Here is a 23,266-nt window from a genome sequence, read left to right on the forward strand (position 1 = left end):
TAAAGGTGGAAAAAGAGTCTAGGTTACAAAACACCAGAATGTCAGACACATTCTAAAGAAGCTGGGCCCCTCCCCCACCCGCCTTTTGCTTGCTTTCTAGTTTCTCTCTTTGCCCTGTATTTCCATTTCCGAGTATTTGTTCACTAGTAAATTGACGGCTAATTTATATGTTCATGTTCTTTCTACCTTAAAATTGTTACAATATAATTTGAGAAATATTAAATTGGAAAAGTCAATTCTTAGCAGACAGTACTTCAGAATATAATGTAGCTTCTCTTAGAGTTGAGAAAACATGGACTAGATTCTCAGGCAATTGGGAGATTTTGTACTCCTCCTCCTGGTAATATCAGACTGGGCAGATTTTGGGGCCCCCTCTCCTTGGTCTAACAGGCAAATCCAGCGAGCAAGCTGCACGGGCTCTAAGCCAGTACAGTAAAATCCGTGCCATGCTGTGAGGCAGCAGTGCAGGCGGTCTTCAGCCTGTGTCAGAGTGACCTTGCAGCCGCACGTCTCATGACTGAAGACAGCAGCTGGACAGATCCACAGCAGGAAGAGATCAAGGGGGACCTCGCTCTCATTTCCAGCTGCATTTCTTAGAGATTGAGGGAGTAATTAACAACCCTGGTCCTTGCCTCCCTCCACACACAAATACCATCAGCATCTCTGAACTTGTTTCATGTACAACTGAGAAATTCTTGTTTATGTTACCTTCAATGTATAATCTAGAGAAAAGCCCCGATGTGCTCTATCCCTTTTTGAAGTCTAGTTGAAGGTTTTCTTCTTTTCCTCTTCCCTGCACGTACACCGTTTGTGAAAGAGATACAAGCTGCACTTAAACTCACAGCCCTCGGAGCCGTTCCATCAGAGCGCTCTGTGAACTGTTTTCCTGGGGTTCAAACTCTTCATGCTGATTATTGAGTAACCTCCTTCACTAATAAAACCTAGACTCTTTATTTTAGTCAACAAGCCTGTCTGGATTCAAATACCTGTCCCTCTTCCAAGATACTTAACCCTCTCTGTGCCTCAGTTTCCTCATCTGTAAAATGGGAATAATATCCTGCTGGTCTCTCTCATTGTGTCAGTATATATATTGCCCAATAAGTGCTAGCTCTTGTTTTCATGGGCCGTGACACCATCGTCGTCATCACCAGAGCTACTTGTTTGACTTTTGGAAACATACTCTAATGCCACCAGCTCAGACTGCATCTTTCTTTGTAGCACTGTGCTGATCAGATTACTATTGAGTAGGCTAATAGTAGAAAACCTCTCATACTGTATGTGAGGAAGATGGTTATCTATTTTTCTTGACTGTTTCTCTGGAATGGGTTGCCATCTTTACTTGTAAATTTCATTTAAAATTTTCTGTAGTCTGTTTCTTGAATTACAATCTCCAAACAAGTAACAACATTTATGTAACTGAAGTTTAGAATATGCCAACCCACTAACCTAACTCTGGCTTTTGTGCTTTGTTGTAGAGACGGGCAGGAGCGACCCTCAGCGGGGAGGACCTGTCTGCTAGCACATGTCCACTGCTGGAGTCATGGACAGAGCTTCGGCTTGACTCAGAGGACACTTTATTTTTACTTTAGCACATAGTTTGTATATTTGAAAATAATGTACATTCTTTTACTTTTCAGGTTCTGATTTGATATGCAAAGGGCTAAGATATTTTATTCTTAAAGAGACTTTTTGATTAGTCTTTATATATCAACTGAAATATATCGTTAGGATGAATATGTTGTTTCAGACCATTGGGGAGGGGACAACCAGGAAGGCCTCCCCTGTAAAGGGCAGTGGTGGCTCTGAGTACTAGACAGCTACCACGGCGCTGTAGGATTGAAGCGAACTCTGCTTCTCCAGGGTGCTTTTAGACTAGTTGAAGTGGAGTTGTGTAATTAAATGCAATAATTGATCACGTGAATTTCCCTAGAGGAAGGACTTTGTGAGTACATTAAACTTATAAATGAGGTGAGCGAAGTCTGCAGCTTTCCTGCACCTCTGTATTGCATAGAGAGATTTCACAACCTGAGAACACTTTTTAATTATTGTTTTCTATTGGGAATTATGAGAAAAGCATTAGATGACTTTAGGATTCCCATATTTCCCTTTTATTACCTAATTTCTTGTGACATCTTGAAGAGGAGGCAAATTTGTCCATTTTTTCTAGAAATAAAAAAGCTAAGATTCTGTATTGCAATGAGTATGAATTTCTTCATTGCCTTGTTAAGGAAATCGAGTAGGCAGACTGATTTTTTGGTAAATGATGAATATATTGGTTCCAACTGCAACTTTACAATTAAAACGGTGATAGATGGAGAATTTTGATTATTGTAACAAAATAAATAAGTAACCAGTTTTCTTGAGTAACTTTAAAGGAAACTTACTGACCGTGACCTTGTTTAATCATCTGTCTTCTTTAAAAACTCACTTGGTGTTCTTAGTTGTAGGTGAAAGGAGCAGGCTAATGGAGATCTCGTGCAGACTGAGTTTTATATAAAGTGATTAAATAAACACTCTCACTCTGTTCTCTCACTTCTAGGAGGTGGGAGTCAAGGATGATGAAGGAGGTATTTTTTTAGAACTTGAAATTGTAGTCTTTGTAACTTCTAAACTAGTTACTGTGTATGTCTTTATATTGTGGGTCAAAATGATTATTGAGAAAAATAGAGTTTTAAAATTTTTAAAAATTTATTCTTATAGCTGTATCGAAGATAGAAAGCTTATCTATCTATAGCTTATTTTCTTCAGTTTGCCTCACTTTGATTCCAGCCACTCGTAGTGAAATTACTTGGTAAGCAAATAGTTTTACTGACGTCAACTCTGTGGCCAGACTCAATTTGAGGAGCTACTGAAATAGAAAATTTGTCTTACTGTGAGCTCTTATTTTAACAGACAGCTTCAAAGTAGGTTTCCATAATAGCCGTTATGCTTGGAGTCAGCCTTCTGTGGTTTATTGTGAATAGGAAAATATGTCCTTGATTCTATACTAAGTAGATTGTTTGCACTTTGTATTTGAAGAAACATACCAGCAAGAAATGCTTTAATCAATTCTTCCCAGTAGCCAATGAAACTGACTTTTAAAAAGAATACTGTGACAGATGAAGGAAGTGTGATTTCTTAATCTTGATCAGCAGCTAACAAATACAGCTTTCCTTAATTCAGAAGTTTGAACACTAAATTATGAATAGAAGAGATTGGAAGAATTGTAGTAGCCTCATCTCTAGAAACACACATCTTTAATAGCAGATAGAGAAGTTAGCAAGAGAAGAGACAACTCTTCAGTACTTCAAAAGGAAAAAGTTCCCTTTGTTAGGTTTTTTGTAGATGGAAGTAAGCATAAAGAAGGATCAAATGTTAACCAGAATTTTTGCTGAAACATAAAGTTGATAAAATGTGGGGATTATAGGGAATGTAAATGAAGAAAGGATAGTAAATCTGAGAGGTTTAGGGAAGGGTTAGTTATATTATTTATGGCAGTAATCATTTTCCTTCAACAATTGTCATAAAGGCCATTTACTCACAAACAATAGAGAAACAGTATTTTTTAGCTCATAGCCGCAGCAGCGTGCGCAAGGCCGCGCGTCCGTGGGTGTGGAGCTCTCCTCGGCCCGTGGCCGCCTGCGCGCTGTGGCCAGAAGAGCGGACGGTCTGGAGCGGGGCAGACGCGCAGCACCCTGGCAGGTAACCGTTCCTGCGCGCCGCTTCCGGGGACCTTGAGTGTGCGCAGCCTTTCCTGAAAGATTGCTCCCTGTGGTTACTGGGGAATGATGACAGTAAAAGGCCGAATTGCAGTGTCCTCCAGCAGTTTGCTCTCTTGTGGGGTACACGATGACAAAATCTCCTGAAGCGAACCACTGGTCTGACCTCAGTAACCGCAACTTGGAAGCCCCGTACCTTGAGCAGCTTTCCAAGAAAGGCATTCCCAAAGAGCACTCATGTTTTAAGGAAAAGCAGTCAGTGAGCCTTCGGACAGTTTTGGGGCTTAAACGAGTAGTAAATACCTGTCTGCACACTTTGTGATCTCCTTGCTGAGTCAAGGATGCTAGATCATAAAAACAGTCATAGACTTCCATTTGGATCCCATTTGTTCCCATTTAGATGAAATACCCAGTGTAACCAAATTCCTTAGTGAGATAGCTTAGTTTGGCAACAGTGTCTTCACATTAGAGTTTATCTGGGGGCTGGTCTGGTGACGGAGTGGTTAAGTTCGCCCGCTCCACTTCCGCAGCCCGGGGGTTACAGGTCCGGATCCCGGGTGCAGACCCAACACTGCTTGTCATCTCACATAAAATAGAGGAAGATTGGCGCAGATTTAGCTCAGCGACTATCTTCCTCAAGCGAAAAAAAGGAGCATTGGCAACAGATGTTAGCTCAGGGCCAATCTTCCCCACAAAAAAAGTTCATTTGCTCAATGAAGGCTGAGGTTAAATTGGTATGTATATATTAGTAACTAGAATCTGAGGTAATTATACGTTTTACTCAAAAGCAGTTTCTTCGGGCTCAGTGTAAAACTGCTTTGTGATTTTTATGAAGCACAGGATGCTGACCTGAACGAAAGCTAGTTTTGTAGCTTAACCCACGTTGTGCTTCTGTGATGCAACAACCAATGAGGAAAGCCACCTACACCTTTCCCAGTTAATGTAGGTTTTGAAGTTTTAAAAACACTTTAAAGCGATTCATTTTCAAAAATACTAATACATGTATTGCTAGTTACAAGTGAAATTTCTACAATGTCACAATCAGTCATGCAGGTAGAGATTTGCCCTCATTCTAACAGCAAAGTATAAAATAAGTTGTAAATTTTAAAAAGTATTTGCATTATGTTAAAAAAAGGTCAGGGGCTGGCCTTGTGGCACAGTGGTTAAGTGCGCATGTTCCGCTTCGGCGGCCCGGGTTTCACTGGTTCGGATCCCGGGTGCAGACATGACACTGCTTGGCAAGCCATGCTGTGGCAGGCGTCCCATGTATAAAGTAGAGGAAGATGGGCACGGATGTTAGCTCAGGGCCAGTCTTCCTCAGCAAAAGGAGGAGGATTGGCAGCAGATGTTAGCTCAGGGCTGATCTTCCTCAAAAAAGTAAAAGGTCAGTCAGTCCATTCTTTTTGCTGAGTTGTAGGCTTTTGTACTATGGGCTGATGAGAAACCTGGGACGCCAGGACTTCTGAGGGCTGACTGGACACTTATTGAATCCCAGGGTGACACAGGTGCTCTTGGAAGCACCTTAGGGATTTTCCCCATAAGAGCAGTAGTGATTGCATAAGAGGAAAAGGCAGATCAGATATAAAATGAAATCAGCAAAATGTCTTTAGGTAGAGGCTGGGAAGTTTTATCCAGTATGTAAAAAGTTCTTCCCATGCCTTAATTTTCCATACCCTTGAAATGTTATCTTAAAGGGATAACACTCAAAATATTTAAAATAGGTATGTGATCTGTCATTCTCCATGGGAATGTGAATCATTACAAAATGTATATTGAAGTAACTTCTCTGAATTCTACCCTAAGATGTTACTCAGTGCTGTCTTATTTTTAACAGGTGATATGAAGATATTAAAGCTAGAAATTGCAACTAGAAAATCCACAGAATTCAAGATGTATTTTTTAAAACATGACAGTTACCTTGAACTCATGTGATTACACTTAAAAGTTGATTGCAGATACTGAATCCCAGGATTATAGTTTCTTTTATTTCAGGTAAACTTTCTTCTATTTTATGTTTACTGAAGAACCTTTTGCTGGTGTAAATGTAAATCTTGACTTTTTTTTTAAATGAAATGTTCTCTAACTATTCTTTCTAAGCTATTTATTTAAAATAAATTTTGGGGCTGGCCTGGTGGTATACTGGTTGCATTCACACACTCTGCTTCAGCAGCTGGGGGTTTACAGGTTCGGATCCCAGGTGTGGACCTGCATACCGACCGCCCATCAAGCCATGCTGTGGCAGCGTCCCACATACAAAATAGAGGAAGATTGGCACATATGTTAGCTCAGTGACAATCTTCCTCAAGCAAAAAGAAGAAGATTGGCAACAGATGTTGCTCAGGGCCACTCTTCCTCACCAAAAAAACAAAAATAAATTTGAACGTATTTCCTCTTCCAAGTGAATACCAATACCGTGATCTTGAAATAATTAGCAGCAGTCAGTCTCTTTACTAGCAGAGTCCACGTTTGCTAATTTGCTTACTCAGATGTTTCTGTAACCCCAGCATCAGTGTATGTGCACTTCTGCGGTTATCTGGACACCACCAAGTGGTACAGGTTGTGAGTTGCCTGAAACGTGTTCCCAGTTGAGGTTAAACAAGAGGATGCTCTGCCTTGGTTTCAGTTCTCAAACTGTCAACACCTGTCCTTTTCACCGTCTACTTAGTGTCACATTTTCTCAAACTTTGTACTTTTTGTTGGTGATTTCAGTTTAAAATGGCCCTTAAGCATAGAGCTTAAGTGTGGTCTAAGCACAAGGCGGCTGTGCTGTGCCTAACAGAGAAGATATGTGTTAGATCAGCTTCGTTCAGCCATGAGTTCCACTGCTGTTGGCCAGTTTAATGGCATCAGCAAATTGGTAGGTCCTGGAGCCTGAGGTTGCGTTGCTTCCAGCAGTGGCAGTGGCTGAAACTTTGCCATTCCACAAAGTATGTGACTAAGTTCATGTTTCTTTTCCCAGTGCTAATATGCACAACAGTGACGCCCACTTTCAGGTACTGGGAGAAATCAAGGTTGTTGCCATTTTACATGTCTGAAGGCACTCCCCTATTACATCAGCTTGGGTCCTTATTTCCTTTAAGCAGACATATTTATAAATCTCTTACTTTCATAATACCTAAGATATAAAATGTCTTATAAAACTAGGAATACTTCTTTTTCACAAATATTGCAAGACTGTAATATTACAGTATTGCAAGATTGGAACTTGTACTCATCTTAAAACCACTAGGCTTGGGGCCGGCCCCATGGCCGAGTGGTTAAGGTCACGCGCTCTGCTTCAGTGGCCCAGGGTTTCATCTCTTCGGATCCTGGGCACGGACATGGCGCCGCTCATCAAGCCATGCTGAGGTGGCATCCCACATGCCACAAGTAGAAGGACCCACAACTAAAAATATACAACTATGTACTGGGGGGCTTTGGGAGAAAAAGGAAAAATAAAATCTTTTAAAAAAAAAAACACCACCACTAGGCTTGGTGTCCTTTAACTTTTGCTCTGAGTTGGATTGGAAGGTAATTACTGTTGAAAGATTTCCCCATAAAGAATATGCTTTGAAAAATACTCAGTAAATGAGGAAGTTTTCATCACATCATCAAATAAAAAAGTACATCAGATAATAGAGTTCATAAAAAAGAACTTTAATTTAAGGCACTGTTGTCCAAAGTGAAATGAGGGCTAACAGCCACACGATGCCCCGTACTCCTCTCCTCAGACAGGTCGCTTGCCCCACCACAGGCAGGAGGCACGGACACACTCGGCAAGCAGTTTTACATGACAGTCCCTCAGTGATATGACCTCCCAAAGCACTGTTTTTCCTTAAAACAAAAAAATTACTATCTTTAATAATAGAACTAATGAACATCTCAAGAGAGGAAAACCAGAAAACTATACCAGCTATTATAGCCTCAAAAAAGGTTTCTAAGAGGCCCAAGAAATGCATTTATTCTGTTGTCAACTAAGTCCTCATAAGAAGACAGGATAAAGTTCCAAGTATGTCCTTGCTTCAGACTGTGCTTAATGAGAAGTTAAGAGCTGTGCACATACATGGGTTCAAGGATCAAACTTCTGTTCGCCACCTGATGATTCAAAACACTCAAGTGACTTCATCTCAAGGGCAATACAAGAAACTCTTAAGAAGGTCTTCATTTACTCGTTAAATACTACTTTTAACATGGGAAGCTTAGGAAAACTGGATTCTTGACTTACCAGAAGCCCATAACTTGTGTTTTAAACAAAAACAAGCACTTTGCTCTTAAGTGCTAAAGACCTCATCTACTTTTTTTGCAACAACTTTTTTGGGGATAACCATTCTTCCTATGGATAATCATCAGCAAGACACCTAGAAGACCTATTTTTCCAAGTTCTTACCAAAAATTCATCTAAAGGAAAAAGTCATCCAGGAAAGCAAAACTTTGCTTTAAGTAGATAAAGTCACTTTGTTTAAATGCGTTAGACTAAGCAATCCACTCAGGGTTTTAACAGTTTTACAAATGCGATCACAGTACAACTGAACAATGAATGGATGGTTCTGCTGAGGTATTATTTTGACATTTTGGTCTCAGAAGGCGTTTCCCCAGTATCCAATGTCTTCAACAACCGGAAAAGGCCAGCCGCTTCTCGTATCCTACTGAATTCAATACAGAATGCCTGTACTTCTATAAACAAGTCCTGCACATTGATAATTTTATTACGGATCAAGGATTGGAGAAAGACACACACAAGACGCACCAAACGATTCTGAAAAACAAGAAACAAATTTTAGTGTGCTCATTTTCTTGGCAAGTATTTATAAAATTTACAGAAATTTCTATTACTTACCTGCATATATTTATCCTTAATTTGTTCACAAGTAGAGATGCAATTTGATATATAAAGGTGAATGAATTCAGGAGGCAGATCAACAGCTGTAGTCAGTCTGTTTCATAAAGTCAGAAGGTGAGGGCTGTTAATTTATTTGCTAACATTAAAAAACACATAACCATAAAATATAAAATTTCCTTCAGTCAATTTAGTGTAAATTTCTGATACATGATCCAATATTTACCTAGTTTGAAATATACTTACATAAACAAACCTAGGAGCCACACATTTGTCTGAAGGAAGATGTGAGTTTAGTAACTAAACACTACAATATATAACTAAATACTAAAATGAGATGTTTGCAAAAAGAGTAATAAGTGAAAAGACTTGGGAAAAAGTCTTACAAAGGCAAGTTACTTAAACTGAAAGCTAAGGAGAGAAGTGTTCCTCATAACTGAGTAAGTAGTAACAGTCTGAGTAAAGTTTGGAATCGGCATGTTCAGGAACGCGGTGGGGAAGACCTGGCTGGAGTGTAACAAAAGCCATGGCGGCGTATCCGAGTCAGTGCAGAGTCCTGACGGGGGAGGCTGGGGTTTTCCAAAGGCTTCTGTGGAAGGTTTTCAGGAAAAAGAAAGGTGGAGTGGGAAGTCCCTGCTCAGATAAAGGTATGCTACACTAGCTATACGGTATGAACTTCCAAAAGGTACTTCTAAACTTACTTGACTAGGACTTTTCTCGATAAGGCACTGAGGAGCTGCTGCTCCAAGGAAAGATGGCGTAGGCAGATGTGCGTGTGCCATCCACAAGTGTTTCACACTTAAAGGTAACGCACTGTGGCAGGTGCTGGGGGGCCGAGGGGAGGGGGGCAGAACTTGTCCTTGAAATTATTCTCTAGAAAGAGTAATATTGATAAAAACATGCAGTTGTTCTTGGACTGAGTGCCAAATGTCTGGTAAGACAATAACCGCTACCAGAATGTAGTGAAGAGGAAGCAGCGAGCACTGAGCGCCCGGGCAGCCCAGGGACTTGAACAGAACGCAGCCCTGAAAGAAGAGCGAGCCCAGCGGAAGGGGAACGGCTTGAACAAGCAGAGGGCAGAAGTGAAGTGGCACGTTTTCAACAAGCAGCTAACTAGTTTTGCCAGTGACAGAAATAAACTTAAAAACGGCATGCTTCCTCCCTCTCCCACCCCCAAAACAGCACTCTCTTATGCACATACTTGCTAGGCTTGCTTTCACCAGGTGATTAACTTAAAAGACATACGTTTTTTCCCTTAAATATAATTGAACCATCTCCTTTTTTTTTTAAGCATGTTCTTTTTTTCTCTTTTTGAAGATTGGCCCTGAGCTAATATCTATTGCCAATCTTCCTCTTTTTTTTCTCCCGAAAGCCCCCCAGTACATAGTTGTATATTCTAGTTGCAGGTCCTTCTAGTTGTGCTATGTGGGACACCGCCTCAGTGTGGCCTGATGAGCGGTACTAGGTCCACACCCAGGATCCGAACCGGTGCAACGCAGGCCGCCAAAGCAGAGTGCACAAACTTAACCACTCAGCCACAGGGCCGGCCCCAAAAGACATATTCTTTAGTGCAACTCCAAGTAACTTAAAAAAATAAAATCTCCAACTTACAAATGAACATTCAAAAAATGTGCTCTAACTGAAATGGAGTTGCCTGGCCCTCAGAATGGATTTCCTCAGTTAGCAAAAGGACATATAATTTAGCACCCAAAACAGAACACAGGAAAGGAAGCCCACAATAAGAAGCCTAAAACTGGGACTACCTCAGGCAAACCTGGACATACGGCCACCCTCTAATAAACAGTGTAATACAATAGAAGGCTCCCAAGCCTATTAAATTCATAACTTACCTAAAACGTGTCAGTAAGGAAAATAATATGAAATGGGAAAACACTGTACAGAGCACATCAAGAAGGGAATGCAGGGGGGCCGGCCCCGCGGCCGAGTGGTTAAGTTCATGCTCTCTGCTTTGGCAGCCCAGGGTTTCACCAGTTCGGATCCTGGGTGAGGACACAGCACTGCTTTTCAAGCCATGCTGAGGCGGTCTCACATGCCACAACTAGAAGGCCCACAACTAAAATATACAACTATGTACTAGAGGGCTTTGGGAAGAAGGAAAAATAAAATCTTTAAAAACAAAAAAAGGGAATGCATTGTTTCCTGGACAGTGACAAGAGTCAGGAGACAGAGTCAGGAAGGGTTTGGGAGGGTGGCGCAGCGGTTAAGTGCACACGTTCCGCTTCAACAGCCTGGGGTTCGCTGGTCGGATCCCGGGTGTGGACATGGCACCACTTGGCAAAAGCCATGCTGTGGCAGGCGTCCCACATATAAAGTAGAGGAAGATGGGCACGGATGTTAGCTCAGAACCAGTCTTCCTCAGCAAAAAGAGGAGGACTGGCAGCAGATGTTAGCTCAGGGCTAATCTTACTCAAAAAAAACAAAAAGAAAAAGGTTGGGAGAAGAGTCAGGGACTTCTAGGATGACGTTCCCAGAATTCTCTCAGCTCTTAAGACCCATACTTTCCCACGATATGGCCGTTACTCATTAACAAAACAATAATGTAATGTTTGTATTTGTGCAGAGGTAAAGATGATGTAACTATATATAGAGAAATAAATTTCAGCAATTAAGTTTCATTTATGCTTCTATTAATGCTAAATATTTGAAATCCTATCCTTCAAGTTCCTACTAATGGATGCTAAACTCACATGCAGTGAACACTATAGCTCAGAATATTTATTGAAAGGGTTTTCTCAGGCTAACAGTATCAGGAAAATAAAAATTGTTGCTAGTTTTTCCCTCGTGTCATTTAATCAGGATCTATTACCCCCTCCCCCCCAAAAAACACACACAGATTTGATCAAGTATAGAAACTTACCGATTTACAACTTCCATTGAATGTAAAGACATGTCCATATTGACCAGGACCGAAAAGTACTCAGTGATCTGGCTTGACTGCATTAACTTCAGTAACATTTCTATAGCCACTAGAGGGTTGTTTTCCACCAGGTCAGGAAGCTTGGCTGGAGTGAGGCCAATATGATAAACAAGTTTGGGGTCTTTTTCCAACTCGCCAAGGAGCTAAATACAATCAAATTTTTAAAGAAAGAAAGGTTCTTGAGTCAAATTAGAAATTCTTTTTCTTTCCTACATACAAAAACAAGTATTTTATACTAAAAACCATAAAATGATCTGCATTGAGCCAACTTCATAAGTTTTTCCCTCAAACCCATAATCATCATGTCTTGGTATTTTTTAATTTATATTTGAATTGCCAAGATAGTAAAATACAAACACCTTTAAGACAGTTTAGAAATATGCTTGATTCCCCCTGGGCATTAAACCAGACTCAGTATTGTCTGGTTGGATACATATTGTCTGGGTTATAACAATACCGTCAAGTCCTTTGTAGGTGGTTTTTTTCTGTCATCCATTATAACCAAAAATAATCTTAATTACCAACTGGTTCTCCCGAAGAGCACAGAGAAGTGAGGAACATCAGGAAGAGCCCCGCCTAGCCCCAGTGGAGAACAGAAACCCCTGAGAAGGGAGCGCCAGGGGAAGAGGGAGCTCTCACCTGCCGCACCCACCAGTCAGCAGTATTTTACTGGGCAAGTCACACTCACAGTGCGTAATCCAAATGGGTATCCCCAAAAAGTTTTTTTCTGCCAAATAAGTGCTTTTTCTTTTAAATTTTCTATGCTCTTTCCCCTGCCTACTTGTATGTACCACACTGGACTATATTTCAGGATGGTCTAGTAAGGTGAACTACGAGCACAGCTATTATTTGACCTTGAAAATAATATTTTTGTCACTATCTCCTGACAAGATCTGATGTGAAAGTATGGAAACTGAACACAATTTACCAACCAGAAACCCCTGAGCAGTGTCCTTGCCTTTCCCCTGTGGGGAGTCTTATCGTTGCACAACAGAGACTATTTTGAATCTCAAATCGACCACTAACCAGCTGGGTGATGGGTGCTAGTTTACCTTCCCTGGGCCTCATTCTCCGCCATAAAATGTTTGTGATTCTGCCAACCCTCAGGAGAGTGACTGTCCAGCTTACGTGTAACAACATATGTGACATGCCCGGCTAGCACACAGCTGGAGCAGAGTGCAAAGCGAGACCCATCCTACTCTTCTCTCCCTGAGTCAAACGGATCCCAGTGAAAGGTGGTGCGTCTGTAGTCATCAGACTTCATGCCCCACCACAGCAGGAGCAGCAGAACGAAGCCTTGGAGATCCAAAAGGCTCTGGATCCCAAAACTTCCTACTGCTGGCTCATGTTGACAGGATCATTTTATTGGTCACTTATCACTATGAAAACCAAAAATAAACACTTGATAGATTGAAGATAAGAAAATCTTTACAATAAATGTCTACCTGTGTTTGCTGAGGAGAAGATAAGGGGCTTTTGAAGGCTTTGGCCATTATTCGCTTGATCTCTACACCAGTGCTATTCTTAATGCACATTGATTTATCCCACTGAATCGCGTGGTCAGGCTCTGTCGGGTTTAGCCAAGCCAGCTCGTCCTCACAGATGTGCAGTGGAGGTGGCGGACGAATAAACTCTGGCCGAAAATGGCCTGTAATGAGAGCAGTAATATTTGACTGTGCCCACCTCACACGTATTTCAGTTAATGAGGTACACCCACACCTCTTTCAACAAGAATAATGTGATAAAACTCTCAGACTTGAAAATGAGAAGCAGAAATGATATACAAAGTCAGGGTTTTATTCAGAATACAAACAAGAAACCAAAGCTATTTTTGGAGAGAGGAAAGAAAAGCATTACCACAACCTGACAACTTTTAATTCAAGCATCATCACCACTTACAGCAAAAGGACACAACTTACTACACTGGTAAGTCTTCTGATGGGAAAAATGAAATACTTTTTGATCTCACTCATCCTCTTCTTAGTTACCACTATGTTATTCAGAGACCACTATGATTTGTACTAGTTTTACCTTTACATCTTATAATCTTGAAATGGCAGGGGGAAAAAAGTATAATTGACTTTTGACATTCTCAAATGAATCTGGGGACTTTCATAAATCCCTAAATTCACAAACGCCATGTTCATTTTCATACAACAGGAAAATGAAGTGACTCAACTTAATACCTCAACTGTTTTATAAAACAAGATTGATCTTTAAGTTATAAACCCACTAAAATAAATGCTGGCTGGGACTTCTGCTGAACAAGTTTCTTGCCTCACTTTGGTTTCCACAAAGGGCCTAAAAGGGTTAGTCCTAGCAGGGAGATTTGCCCCCACGAAATCTGAGATTAGTCTCTATTGAGCATGTCTGTTTTCTGGCTAAGAACCATCCCTTTCTCTTAAACTACACTCTCATCACTTATCATCACCAGAACTAGCATCTGAATCTCTCTTCAGACCATTTACACAAGGAAGCGTTTAACATTTCACAAGAACTACTACTTATGTGATCAAGTTCCCGTGAGGTGGGGATGCCTGGTGGTGCGCTGGACTCACTACCTGATTGAGTTGCTTTTCACAGACCTTTCTGGTAGCCCATGCAAGTCACAGATGTGCCTGAGCAAGTATTAAATAAAAACCACATGTGCCGTGGACCTTCAGGCACACTTGTGACTGGCTGAGACTTCAAATATTACACCCATTTATGTCAAAGATCTACTGTAAATGGCAGAAAAAGTCACAGTGCAAGTTTTAAACTCATGGTGACACCATATCTGGAAGATATGTGCCTATCCCCACGCAGAGAGCATGCCTTCACCATTAAAACCACACAGAAACCTATAAAACCAAAAGATGCAGCCACGGTATTTCAAGTTCATAGGTGTTTTCTCTGAATTAAAGTAAATTAAGAGCTAGAAGTAAAACTTTACAATGGAGAAGGCAAAGAAAGGTGATGTGATTAATAATGAGGTATAAAACAAAAAGGTGATAAGGTATAAAAATAGACTCATTTCAGTAAAATCAGAGAATATATCTCTTCAGGTAGCTGATGATAGGTATATAATAAAAAACTTGGTATGTAATTTTATTAGAGAAGAAACTTACTGAGCATCTCTACTATGTTCTAGACCCTATACTAGGAAGTTTCTCATTAAATTCAAGTTTAAGCAGCAACAAAAATAACAAGATGTTTCAGAAAACCAAAAAGTCTCAGAGGATGCTGATAAAATAAAACCAAGAGTATAAAATTATATATACCTACTTTCAATAGGTGGCTTTGGTCCACTGACTAAAGCTTCTGTGATCTGAGAGGCAACTGAGCTGTCAAATCCAGAGTTAGAAGAATCCGGGTCTGGGTCACTGAGAATGCTAGGGAAGCTAGCCTTACTTTGGGTTGGCAATTCAGACTGGCGTTCTGAAAAAGGTTAAAATAGGAGACATTTTTAAATGGAAGGCACCACAAGGACAGTGAAAAGACAAGCTACTAACTGGGGGAAGCTATCTGCACCACATACAGAAAGGGCCAGATTCAGAATATATATACTTTTTCAAAACTCCTACAAATCAATTTTAAAAAATAGGGAAAAAGTAGGCTAATGACTTCAACAAGCATTTTATTTTTAAAAAAAGCTTAAGTGGCCAATAAACATCTGAAAAGTTGTTCAATCCCATTAGGAACCAGGGAAAAATCAATTAAAACACAAGATTCTATTACATACTCTGCAGAGTGGCAAAAATTAACAAGCTTGACATTATCAAATGCAGACGGGGTTGGCAGGTAACTTGCACACTGCTAATGGGAATGAAAAATACCACAGCAACTTTGGAAAACAATTTGCCATGACCTAGTAAACTTTTACATGTGCTTATGTTTCCATCTAGAAGAAACACTTTCACGTGTTATGTCAGGAGAACATAGAAGAATGTTCACAGCGACATTATGTCCATCAACAGTAGCCTGGATAAAGAACTTGGTACTCCACTGTGTGAGTATACCACCACAGCAATGAAAAGCAACCACTACAGTTACATGTCATCAACATGGATTCAGTTCACAAATAACAACCAACAGGAAAAAGTACAAAAAAATAAACACAGTATGATTCTATATATATAAAGTTCAAGAACATGCAAAGTGAAACTCTAGGCATGCACAAGAGGGAGGGCTATAAGATAAATCGTGAATGACTACCACAAAAGTCAGGTTAGTGATGGGGGCAGCAATGGGGAGAAACACACAAGGAGCCTCTAAGTCCTGGATGTTCCATTTCTTAACAAGGGTGGTGGCTGCTCTTTATTCACTTTATTATAACTCCTTAAAATGCACATGCATGTTTTATGAAGTACCATATTTCAGATTTTGTAATTTTAAAAACACAAGATGGCTAAATTCCTGATTAAAGAGCTACCAAAGTCAATAAAAGACTATGAATCCAATGGAAAAATGGCCAAACATATGAAAGATGCCTTAGACATGTGACAAGATGTTCAACCTCACTGACTTAACAGGAAAAAATGTTAATTAAAATTATCCCAGGGGCCGGCCCGGTGGCACAGCGGTTAAGTTTGCACGTTCCACTTCTCGGCGGCCTGGGGTTCGCCGGTTCGGATCCTGGGTGCAGACATGGCACTGCTTGGCACGCCATGCTGTGGTAGGCGTCCCACATATAAAGTAGAGGAAGATGGGCACGGATGTTAGCTCAGGGCCAGGCTTCCTCAGCAAAGAAGAGGAGGACTGGTAGTAGTTAGCTCAGGGCTAATCTTCCTCAAAAAAATAAATAAATAAAACAAAATAAAATAATCCCAAGATGCCATTTTTTCATCTCAGGTTGCTGAAATACAAAAAGTCAGAAAACATACTATTGACCAAGATGTAGGAAAAATTTTTAAATTGGTACCTTGTGTGGTAAATTAGCTAGTGTAGGGGTTTGGCAGCACTTTTTAACGAAACCTCTCAAATAAACATTGTCATTTTGTTAACAGTGTAAAATTCTGCCCCTTATAGTTACTTATGTTTAACTTGTCTGCTTGTTTTTTTAAAGTTAAGAAAATGCAACTGCATCATCCCTAAGTACACGTTTGGTCCCTGGAGCCCACTGTTAAAACATCGGAATTTCAGGCCTCTGCAGAGATGATCTGTGCAGCCAGCTCCAGAGAATATTAGTTTTGGTGGGTTTTTTTTTTTGCACTTGTGAAAATGAATAGATTGGGACACCTTCGATCTGGCTAGGGGACAGCAAGCAGCAAGCTTAGCCACTTTGCCAAGCTTCTCAATCTAACTCTAGTCACATATTCCTTTCTGAGCTTCTTATACTTTAAAACTTCCTCACAGGCTGACTCACGTCAGCACAAGTTGAAAAAAGAGGTCAGATATTGAATACAAATTTATTGAATACAAAGCTGGAACCCTCAGAACATACATGGCTTCTGAGTAAGGTGACTGAAATTGCCTATCACCTCTGTAATCCAGTTTTCATATCTTTGGTTAAGGAAATAATCATTTCATTTCTGTTAATAGATTGTATCTGGCACTAGTAGTTAATGAGTACTTTTGTGTACCTGCAATCTTCAAAGTCTTAAAAAGATTTCTCTTGGTTTCAGAAAATAACTATTGTTGTATGGTTAATACCCAGTAGCTAAAAAGTGAGGTTCAGAATGCTCCAAAGAAAACAGTAGTTTACTGGAAGATGTCACCTTCTCTAAGAAGCCAAATGTCACAGGCGCACGAGTCTAAGGATGCGGCACTGTCAAAATTAACACTGCAGCTCCCTTACTCACAAGGTCAAGGGTTCACAAGTCTGGCTCTCTATTCGAATTTCCCTAATGAATCACTCTCAAGTGCTAAGACCCAGGCATCTGTATTTTGATTAGAGCAGGTGAGCAAAAGCTGACTCATCCTATCCTTCAGGACTCAGAGCCGCTTCCTCTGACCACCCAGCTCAAGGTCCCTCTAGTATTTTCTGTCACGACAAGCTTTTGCTTCTAGAACACCTATTCACTTGCTTATATGTGTAACACAGAAGGTGCCAAACAATCTTGAAACAGAAGAGCGAAGTGGAGGTCTCACCCTTCCTGATTTCAAAACTTAGTACAAAGCTACCATAATCAAAAGTGTGGTACTGGCCTAAAGACAGACATATAGACCAGTGATATAGGACAGAGCCTAGAAAAGACACCCTCTCACATACAGTCAAATGATTTTCAACCAGGGTACCAAGAGAACATTGTTTTGGCTATTCAGGGTCCTTGAGATTCCATATGAATTTTATGATGGGTTTTTCTATTTCTGCAAAACACATTGTTGGGATTTTGATAGGAATTGCACTCAATCTGTAAATCACTTTGAATAGAACTGACACCAGGAAAGTGGTTTTTCTTGGTGAGGAAAATTGGCCCTTAGCTAACTTCTGTTGCCAATCTTCCTCTTTTTGCTTGAGGAAGATTGTCCCTGACTTAACACCTATGCCAATCTTCTTCTATTTTGTATGTGGGATGCCACCACAGCATGACCTGATGAGCAGTATGTAGGTCCCCGCCCAGGATCCAAACCTGTGAACCCCGGGCTGCCTCAGTGGAGTACATGAACTTAACCAGTACACTACCAGGCCAGTCCCAGGAAAATTTTCTTAAACTAAATTTTGTCCAGCATTCTTTTTATATTGGAAAAGCAATCAATTCAAGAGAAAACTCAAAATGAATTTATATGCCATACTGGCAAGGATCCAGTACTGAAGCTACGTTTTTCATGGAAGATACTAACCTTTTAGCAGTTACAAAGACCTTCCTTTTAAGTGAAGTACTTCAAGAAAAAAAGGCCTAAGTACCACACAAGCATGCCCAAACCATTGACTCCTCCTTACCAGCCAAGGCTAGCTGAAGCCCACTGATGTCCACAGACTGGCCCATGTTTCCGACGTCCATTAAGGCAATCTGTCGAGGGGTCTTTTTGAAGAGTTCTCTTGGGGGTGCCAGCATCAGCTGGGAAAGAAAAAACTTTTCTGGTGGAGTTATAGGAGGTAAAAATCCTGTAAACAAAAATGTATAATGATTTCTCCGATGGTTATTTTTAAAAATTAAATTGAATCTGGTAAAATTAGCATTTGCTACTTGCCACCTCAACTCACATGTTTTTAAAGACAAAATTATAATTAAGTGTTAGTTAACCAAATATATACATTTATGAAAATGTAATTAATAGGTCATTTGAAATGCTATGATTTGTGGCAATATAATTGAAACTTAAAGGTTTTGTAACTATTAAGAATTTTGTTTTCTAACATGCCGCAATTCCTGCAAAGGTTAAAGCTTACATACGCAAACAAGAACAAACAAAACCACAGCACTCAGAAATGCTTTTCTTTCTTCTCTGCTGCTACCAGCAACTGTGAAGAAGTTGAATAGACAAGGAAGCAATCACTAGGGCCGGCCTCGTGGCGCAGCAGTTAAGTGCACACGCTCCACTTCTGCAGGCCAGGGGTTCGCCGGTTTGGATCCTGAGTGCGGACATGGCACCGCTTGGCACGCCATGCTGTGGTAGGCATCCCACATATAAAGTAGAGGAAGATGGGCACAGATGTTAGCTCAGGGCCAGGCTTCCTCAGCAAAAAGAGGAGGACTGGCAGCAGATGTTAGCTCAGGACTGATCTTCCTCAAAAAACTTAAATAAAGGGCCACACCCTTCCCAACCCACCTCCACCTCTAATCAACATCCACCAAAAACATCACGCCCTCTGAGAATCTCTCCAGCTACACAGGTGGACGTTCCTCTGTGCCCCCGAGCATTCTGTGACACCTACTACATACAGCCCTTTACCACACTGTGCCCTGACTATGTTTCCGTCCCCAACGACACCGTAAGCTTCTTGAGAGCTGGGAAGCATCTTATTTACCTCCAGATGCATTCTCAACTCTGGCTCTGCTTCAGAATCATCTGAAAAACTTTTTTTTTTTTAAGATTAGCACCTGAGCTAACAACTGTTGCCAATCTTTTTTTTTTCCTGCTTTTTCTCCCCAAATCCCCACAGCACACAGCTGTATATTTTAGTTGTGGGTCCTTCCAGTTGTGGCATGTGGGACGCCGCCTCAGCATGCCCTGACGAGCAGTGCCATGTCCGCGCCCAGGATCCGAACAGGGGAAACCCTGGGCCACCGAAGCAGAGCACGCAAACTTAACCACTCGGCCACAGGGCCGGCCCCCTGCAAAACTTTTTAAAAATATACTCACTATATGCTCAGACTACACATGCTGTATTATAAGCCTTGGCATTGATACTCCCTGATGTGTATTTCACTACCATCCCTACCTACTTTAATAAAAGTAATGATGATAATGGGTAACACTTATCACAGATACTTTTGTTCCTCATAACTCCTCTACAAGCCAGGAATTATCATCTGCATTTTACAGAGGAAGAAACTGAGGCACAAACAGGTAAAATAACCAATCCGTGGATTCTCTTTCCATGCAGTCTATGGTCTAGATCTGGGTTTAGACTCACTGCATTTGAGAACATTATATAAGTCATAGTTCCTTTACCTAACCCATCCTTCGGAATTCGAAGGACCCTCTGACTAAATCCCACACTGTCCCATCCTCTGCTAAGGGCACCCCAGGGTGGTGGGTTTTTGTTTCTTTCCTTCTCCCCAAAGCCCCCCAGTACATAACTGTACATTCTAGTTGTAGGTCCTTCTAGTTGTGGCATGTGGGACGCCGCCTCAGCATGGCCTGACCAGCAGTGCTAGGTCCGCGCCCAGGATCCGAACTGGTGAAACCCTGGGTGGGGCCGTCCATGTCCCCTGCCCCCAGGAGTGGGTTTTGACCACTCATAACTGTTGCATTCCCTTTCTGGGCATTCTCAAACTTCCTGAAAGCCAGGTTCAGTACTTGTACCTTAAAAGCAACACAAAGACTGCCCCTTAGATAAGGGCAGTGCAGAAAACCAACCGGAAGATGCTTTAGATGAAGAAGGGGTGCCAAGGCAAGACAACGGCTAGCTTATAATGCAGAAGCCCTCCTGAGCTGCAAAACACTTCCTGGTACTACCTCAAAATCCGCTCCCTTAACCCCTGACTCCTTTATAGCAGCCCCTCCTCACAGAGTCATCTGCCCCTTCTCCCACTCGTTAGGTCCTGTAAGATCATGCTGTTCCCACCTCTACCAGCTTCCCCCTTGATCCCTGTCTGTGACTTACAGGTCCCCTTATCCCTCCTCACTATCCCCTCTGTGACCGTCTTCTCTCCTGGCTGCGAGTCTTCTCCTAAAGTCAAGTCTCATAAAGCATCTCTTGCTTGAATTTAAAAGAAAGAAAAAAGGCAGCCTCGCGTGGAACCCACTGATCTGATCTTACCAGTGTCGCACAGTATACATTTTACGTCACGTCCAGTCGTCACGCGTCTTCTGCTCGAGGCCGTGAACGAGACTACCTCTATCCCCTGCCCCCATCACATCATCCAAAGACACCCAACAGACCAACGAAGGCAGCTGCAAAGTCCTCAAACGCTATTTAACGCGTATTTCCGTCCAAGTTCTTCGGGTTCTGAATAACGACTTCTACTTACTCCTCTGAGACTGAAAACCAGGGGCAGATCAGTATGGCATTAGCCGCAATTTTACACACCTCAGACGAGCTTTATAAGAAAGAACTGTATTTGAAGTACTAGAAACGTCAAGGCCCACACTGAGCTGCAAGATTCGACGGCCTGTAGTGTTGAGAGCAATAATTTTCGGTGCCATGAATTTATAATTAAGCCCCCGCTTCTCCATATTTTACAGTTAGGGGGGATAACTTCAAGAGGAGGCAATTTCACTTGCGGGCGAATTCCCAGAAGCGCAGGTGGAAAACTGATGACCCCACCGACCCCCAACGCACACCCGGCCGCGGCGGGCGGCGCGCCCCCGGCGTACCTGAGAGCGGGGGCCGGTCGGGCTCCTGGCCGCCGCGGGCGGGCGGCGCGGGGTTGAGCAGGTGCGCGAAGCTGGCGGCGAAGGGGTTGGCGGCGAGCGGCTCGGTGCGGTACATCTCCCAGAGCAGGTAGAGCGCCGTGAGGCGCTGCGCCGCGCTGGGCAGCAGGTCGGGCTGCTGCAGCAGCATGACGAGCACCGAGCCCAGGCGGAAGTGGTCAGCCTTGCTGAAGTAGTGGTGGAAGGCGGTGGACAGGCCCTCGAAGGTGCTGCCGCCGCCCGCCTCCTCCGAGATGATGCTCAGCAGGCTCGAGAGCTCCTTCGGAGTCAGGCTCATCCTGCCCGCTGGGCCCCCCGGGCCTCCACTCCCCGGCCCGGGGCCGCCTGCTCCGCCTCTGCCGCCGCCGCCCGAGCCGGAGCCCCCCGGGCCGCTCCTCGACGTCGACGCCGCCGCTTCCCGAGCCCCTCTTTGCTCCCCGGCGGTGAGAAGCCGGCCACACGCCGCGCTCGCACCGCCGCCGGGCATCAAACTCGTTCGACTGTCCTGCTTCCCGGCCGGAGTGGCCCTGGCGCCGGCTCGCGCCGTCGCCGCGGCCGTAAAGCGCGCTGTTACACGACAGCGTCGCAAACAAAACACGCCGGGAGCCAGATGACCGCGGAAGTGAAGGGCAGCGTGGAGCGAGAGCGAGGCCAGGGAGAGGATCCCGCCACGCTGAGTGGGCGGGGGAAGCTCCGGACATCGGGGCGGGGCCTGCGGGAGGGGCGGAGCTGGCCGGCTGGGCTTGGACCGCGCGCTGCGAGAGGCCTGCGCGAAGGTCTGGCGCTCGGGTGGGGTACGCCCCTGGGCGAGCAGAAGCGGAGCGCTTAGGAGTCCCCAGGGCGCTACCTAGTACCAGACGATCCCAATAAATGTGGGCTTTATTATTGTCTGGAAGAATGCATCTTGAATTCTAAATAGCTCCCTTAATATAACGTACGTGACTATTTACGGTAAAATTTGTTTAAATGCAAATAACTAAAGACGCCACGCTTTCTCATAACCAAAGTTAATTTCCAGTCTTACAATCCTTTTTGCAGTAATGCAATCTTATTGCACATGAGTTTTTGTACACGGTTATTTTTAACAAGATTTCCGGAAAATTTTTCCGATAAATGTTCATTTACAAAATTGTCGCGCAACTTTTTCTTTAGCCTGCCCTAGGGCGCTGATTCTGGGCACTGACTGCGCGTTGGCAGCCTCTGAGGAGCCTTTAAAAATACTAGTGCCTGGTCCCAGCCCCAGAGATGATGACTCCAGTATTAGAAAACAAAAAACAGAAACACTTTCTCAGGGGACGCGAATGCGCACTCGGGGCTGAGAACCGCCGAGTGCCGGCTCCTCCCTAGACCGCCGGAAACCTGGGGGATTTCACCAGCGATTCCCAGGAGGCAAGTCTGGGAATTCTGGTCTGCGCTAAACAATGCTAGCAGCTCAAGAATCTTTAGTTAGGGGCCAGCCCGGCACAGCCGTTAAGTTCACACTTTCCGCTTCGCAGCCCGGGTTCCCGGGTTTCCAGTGCGGACATGGCACCGCTTGGCAAGCCATGCTGTGGCAGGCATCTCACATATAAAGTAGAGGAAGATGGGCACGGATGTTAGCTCAGGGCCACTCTTCCTCTGCAAAAAGAGGAGGATTGGCAGCAGATGTTAGCTCAGGGCTAATGTTCCTCAAAAAAAAAAATCATTAGTTAAGCACCGCCTTAATTCTAAAGTAAAATTGAAGGAAGGGAAATTGCCGGGTCACGGGTATGCAGGTTCTGAAGGCTTCTTCAATTACTGCTAGATTGCCCTCTAGAAAGGGCCTGCCAGTTAACATTCCTGACGGCAGCAAATATAATTTGCTGACCCTTAGACTCTGGGGAAACCGATTCG

At 42.9% G+C, this 23,266-nt stretch overlaps 2 protein-coding genes and 1 non-coding gene across 3 annotated transcripts in view; 2 read left to right on the forward strand and 1 right to left on the reverse strand.

Moving 5' to 3' along the window:
• Positions 1-5,826, forward strand: part of RNF149 (ring finger protein 149) — a 28,902-nt gene extending 23,076 nt beyond the window's left edge. The window contains exons 7-8 of the mRNA XM_070236074.1: positions 1,476-3,681; positions 5,533-5,826. Of these exons, the coding sequence (XP_070092175.1) occupies positions 1,476-1,519 (44 nt within the window). The 3' untranslated portion in view covers positions 1,520-3,681; positions 5,533-5,826. The remainder of the gene's footprint in view (positions 1-1,475; positions 3,682-5,532) is intronic.
• LOC111768260 (small nucleolar RNA SNORD89) lies at positions 3,757-3,870 on the forward strand. The gene has a single exon (XR_002800439.1). It is a non-coding gene; the product is annotated as a small nucleolar RNA SNORD89 (small nucleolar RNA).
• A 1,492-nt stretch (positions 5,827-7,318) lies between the features above and the next one.
• Positions 7,319-21,967, reverse strand: CNOT11 (CCR4-NOT transcription complex subunit 11). The gene is made up of 7 exons (XM_014730979.3): positions 21,359-21,967; positions 18,315-18,479; positions 14,717-14,869; positions 12,898-13,100; positions 11,393-11,595; positions 8,515-8,611; positions 7,319-8,433 (listed from the first exon to the last, which is right to left on the reverse strand). Exons 1-7 carry the CDS (start codon positions 21,879-21,881, stop codon positions 8,236-8,238), a joined length of 1,542 nt encoding a protein of 513 aa, XP_014586465.3. The 5' UTR covers positions 21,882-21,967; the 3' UTR covers positions 7,319-8,235.
• Between the last annotated feature and the right edge of the window lie 1,299 nt (positions 21,968-23,266).

The sequence above is a fragment of the Equus caballus genome, chromosome 15 (assembly GCF_041296265.1).
Source record: "Equus caballus isolate H_3958 breed thoroughbred chromosome 15, TB-T2T, whole genome shotgun sequence".
Taxonomy (NCBI): domain Eukaryota; kingdom Metazoa; phylum Chordata; class Mammalia; order Perissodactyla; family Equidae; genus Equus; species Equus caballus.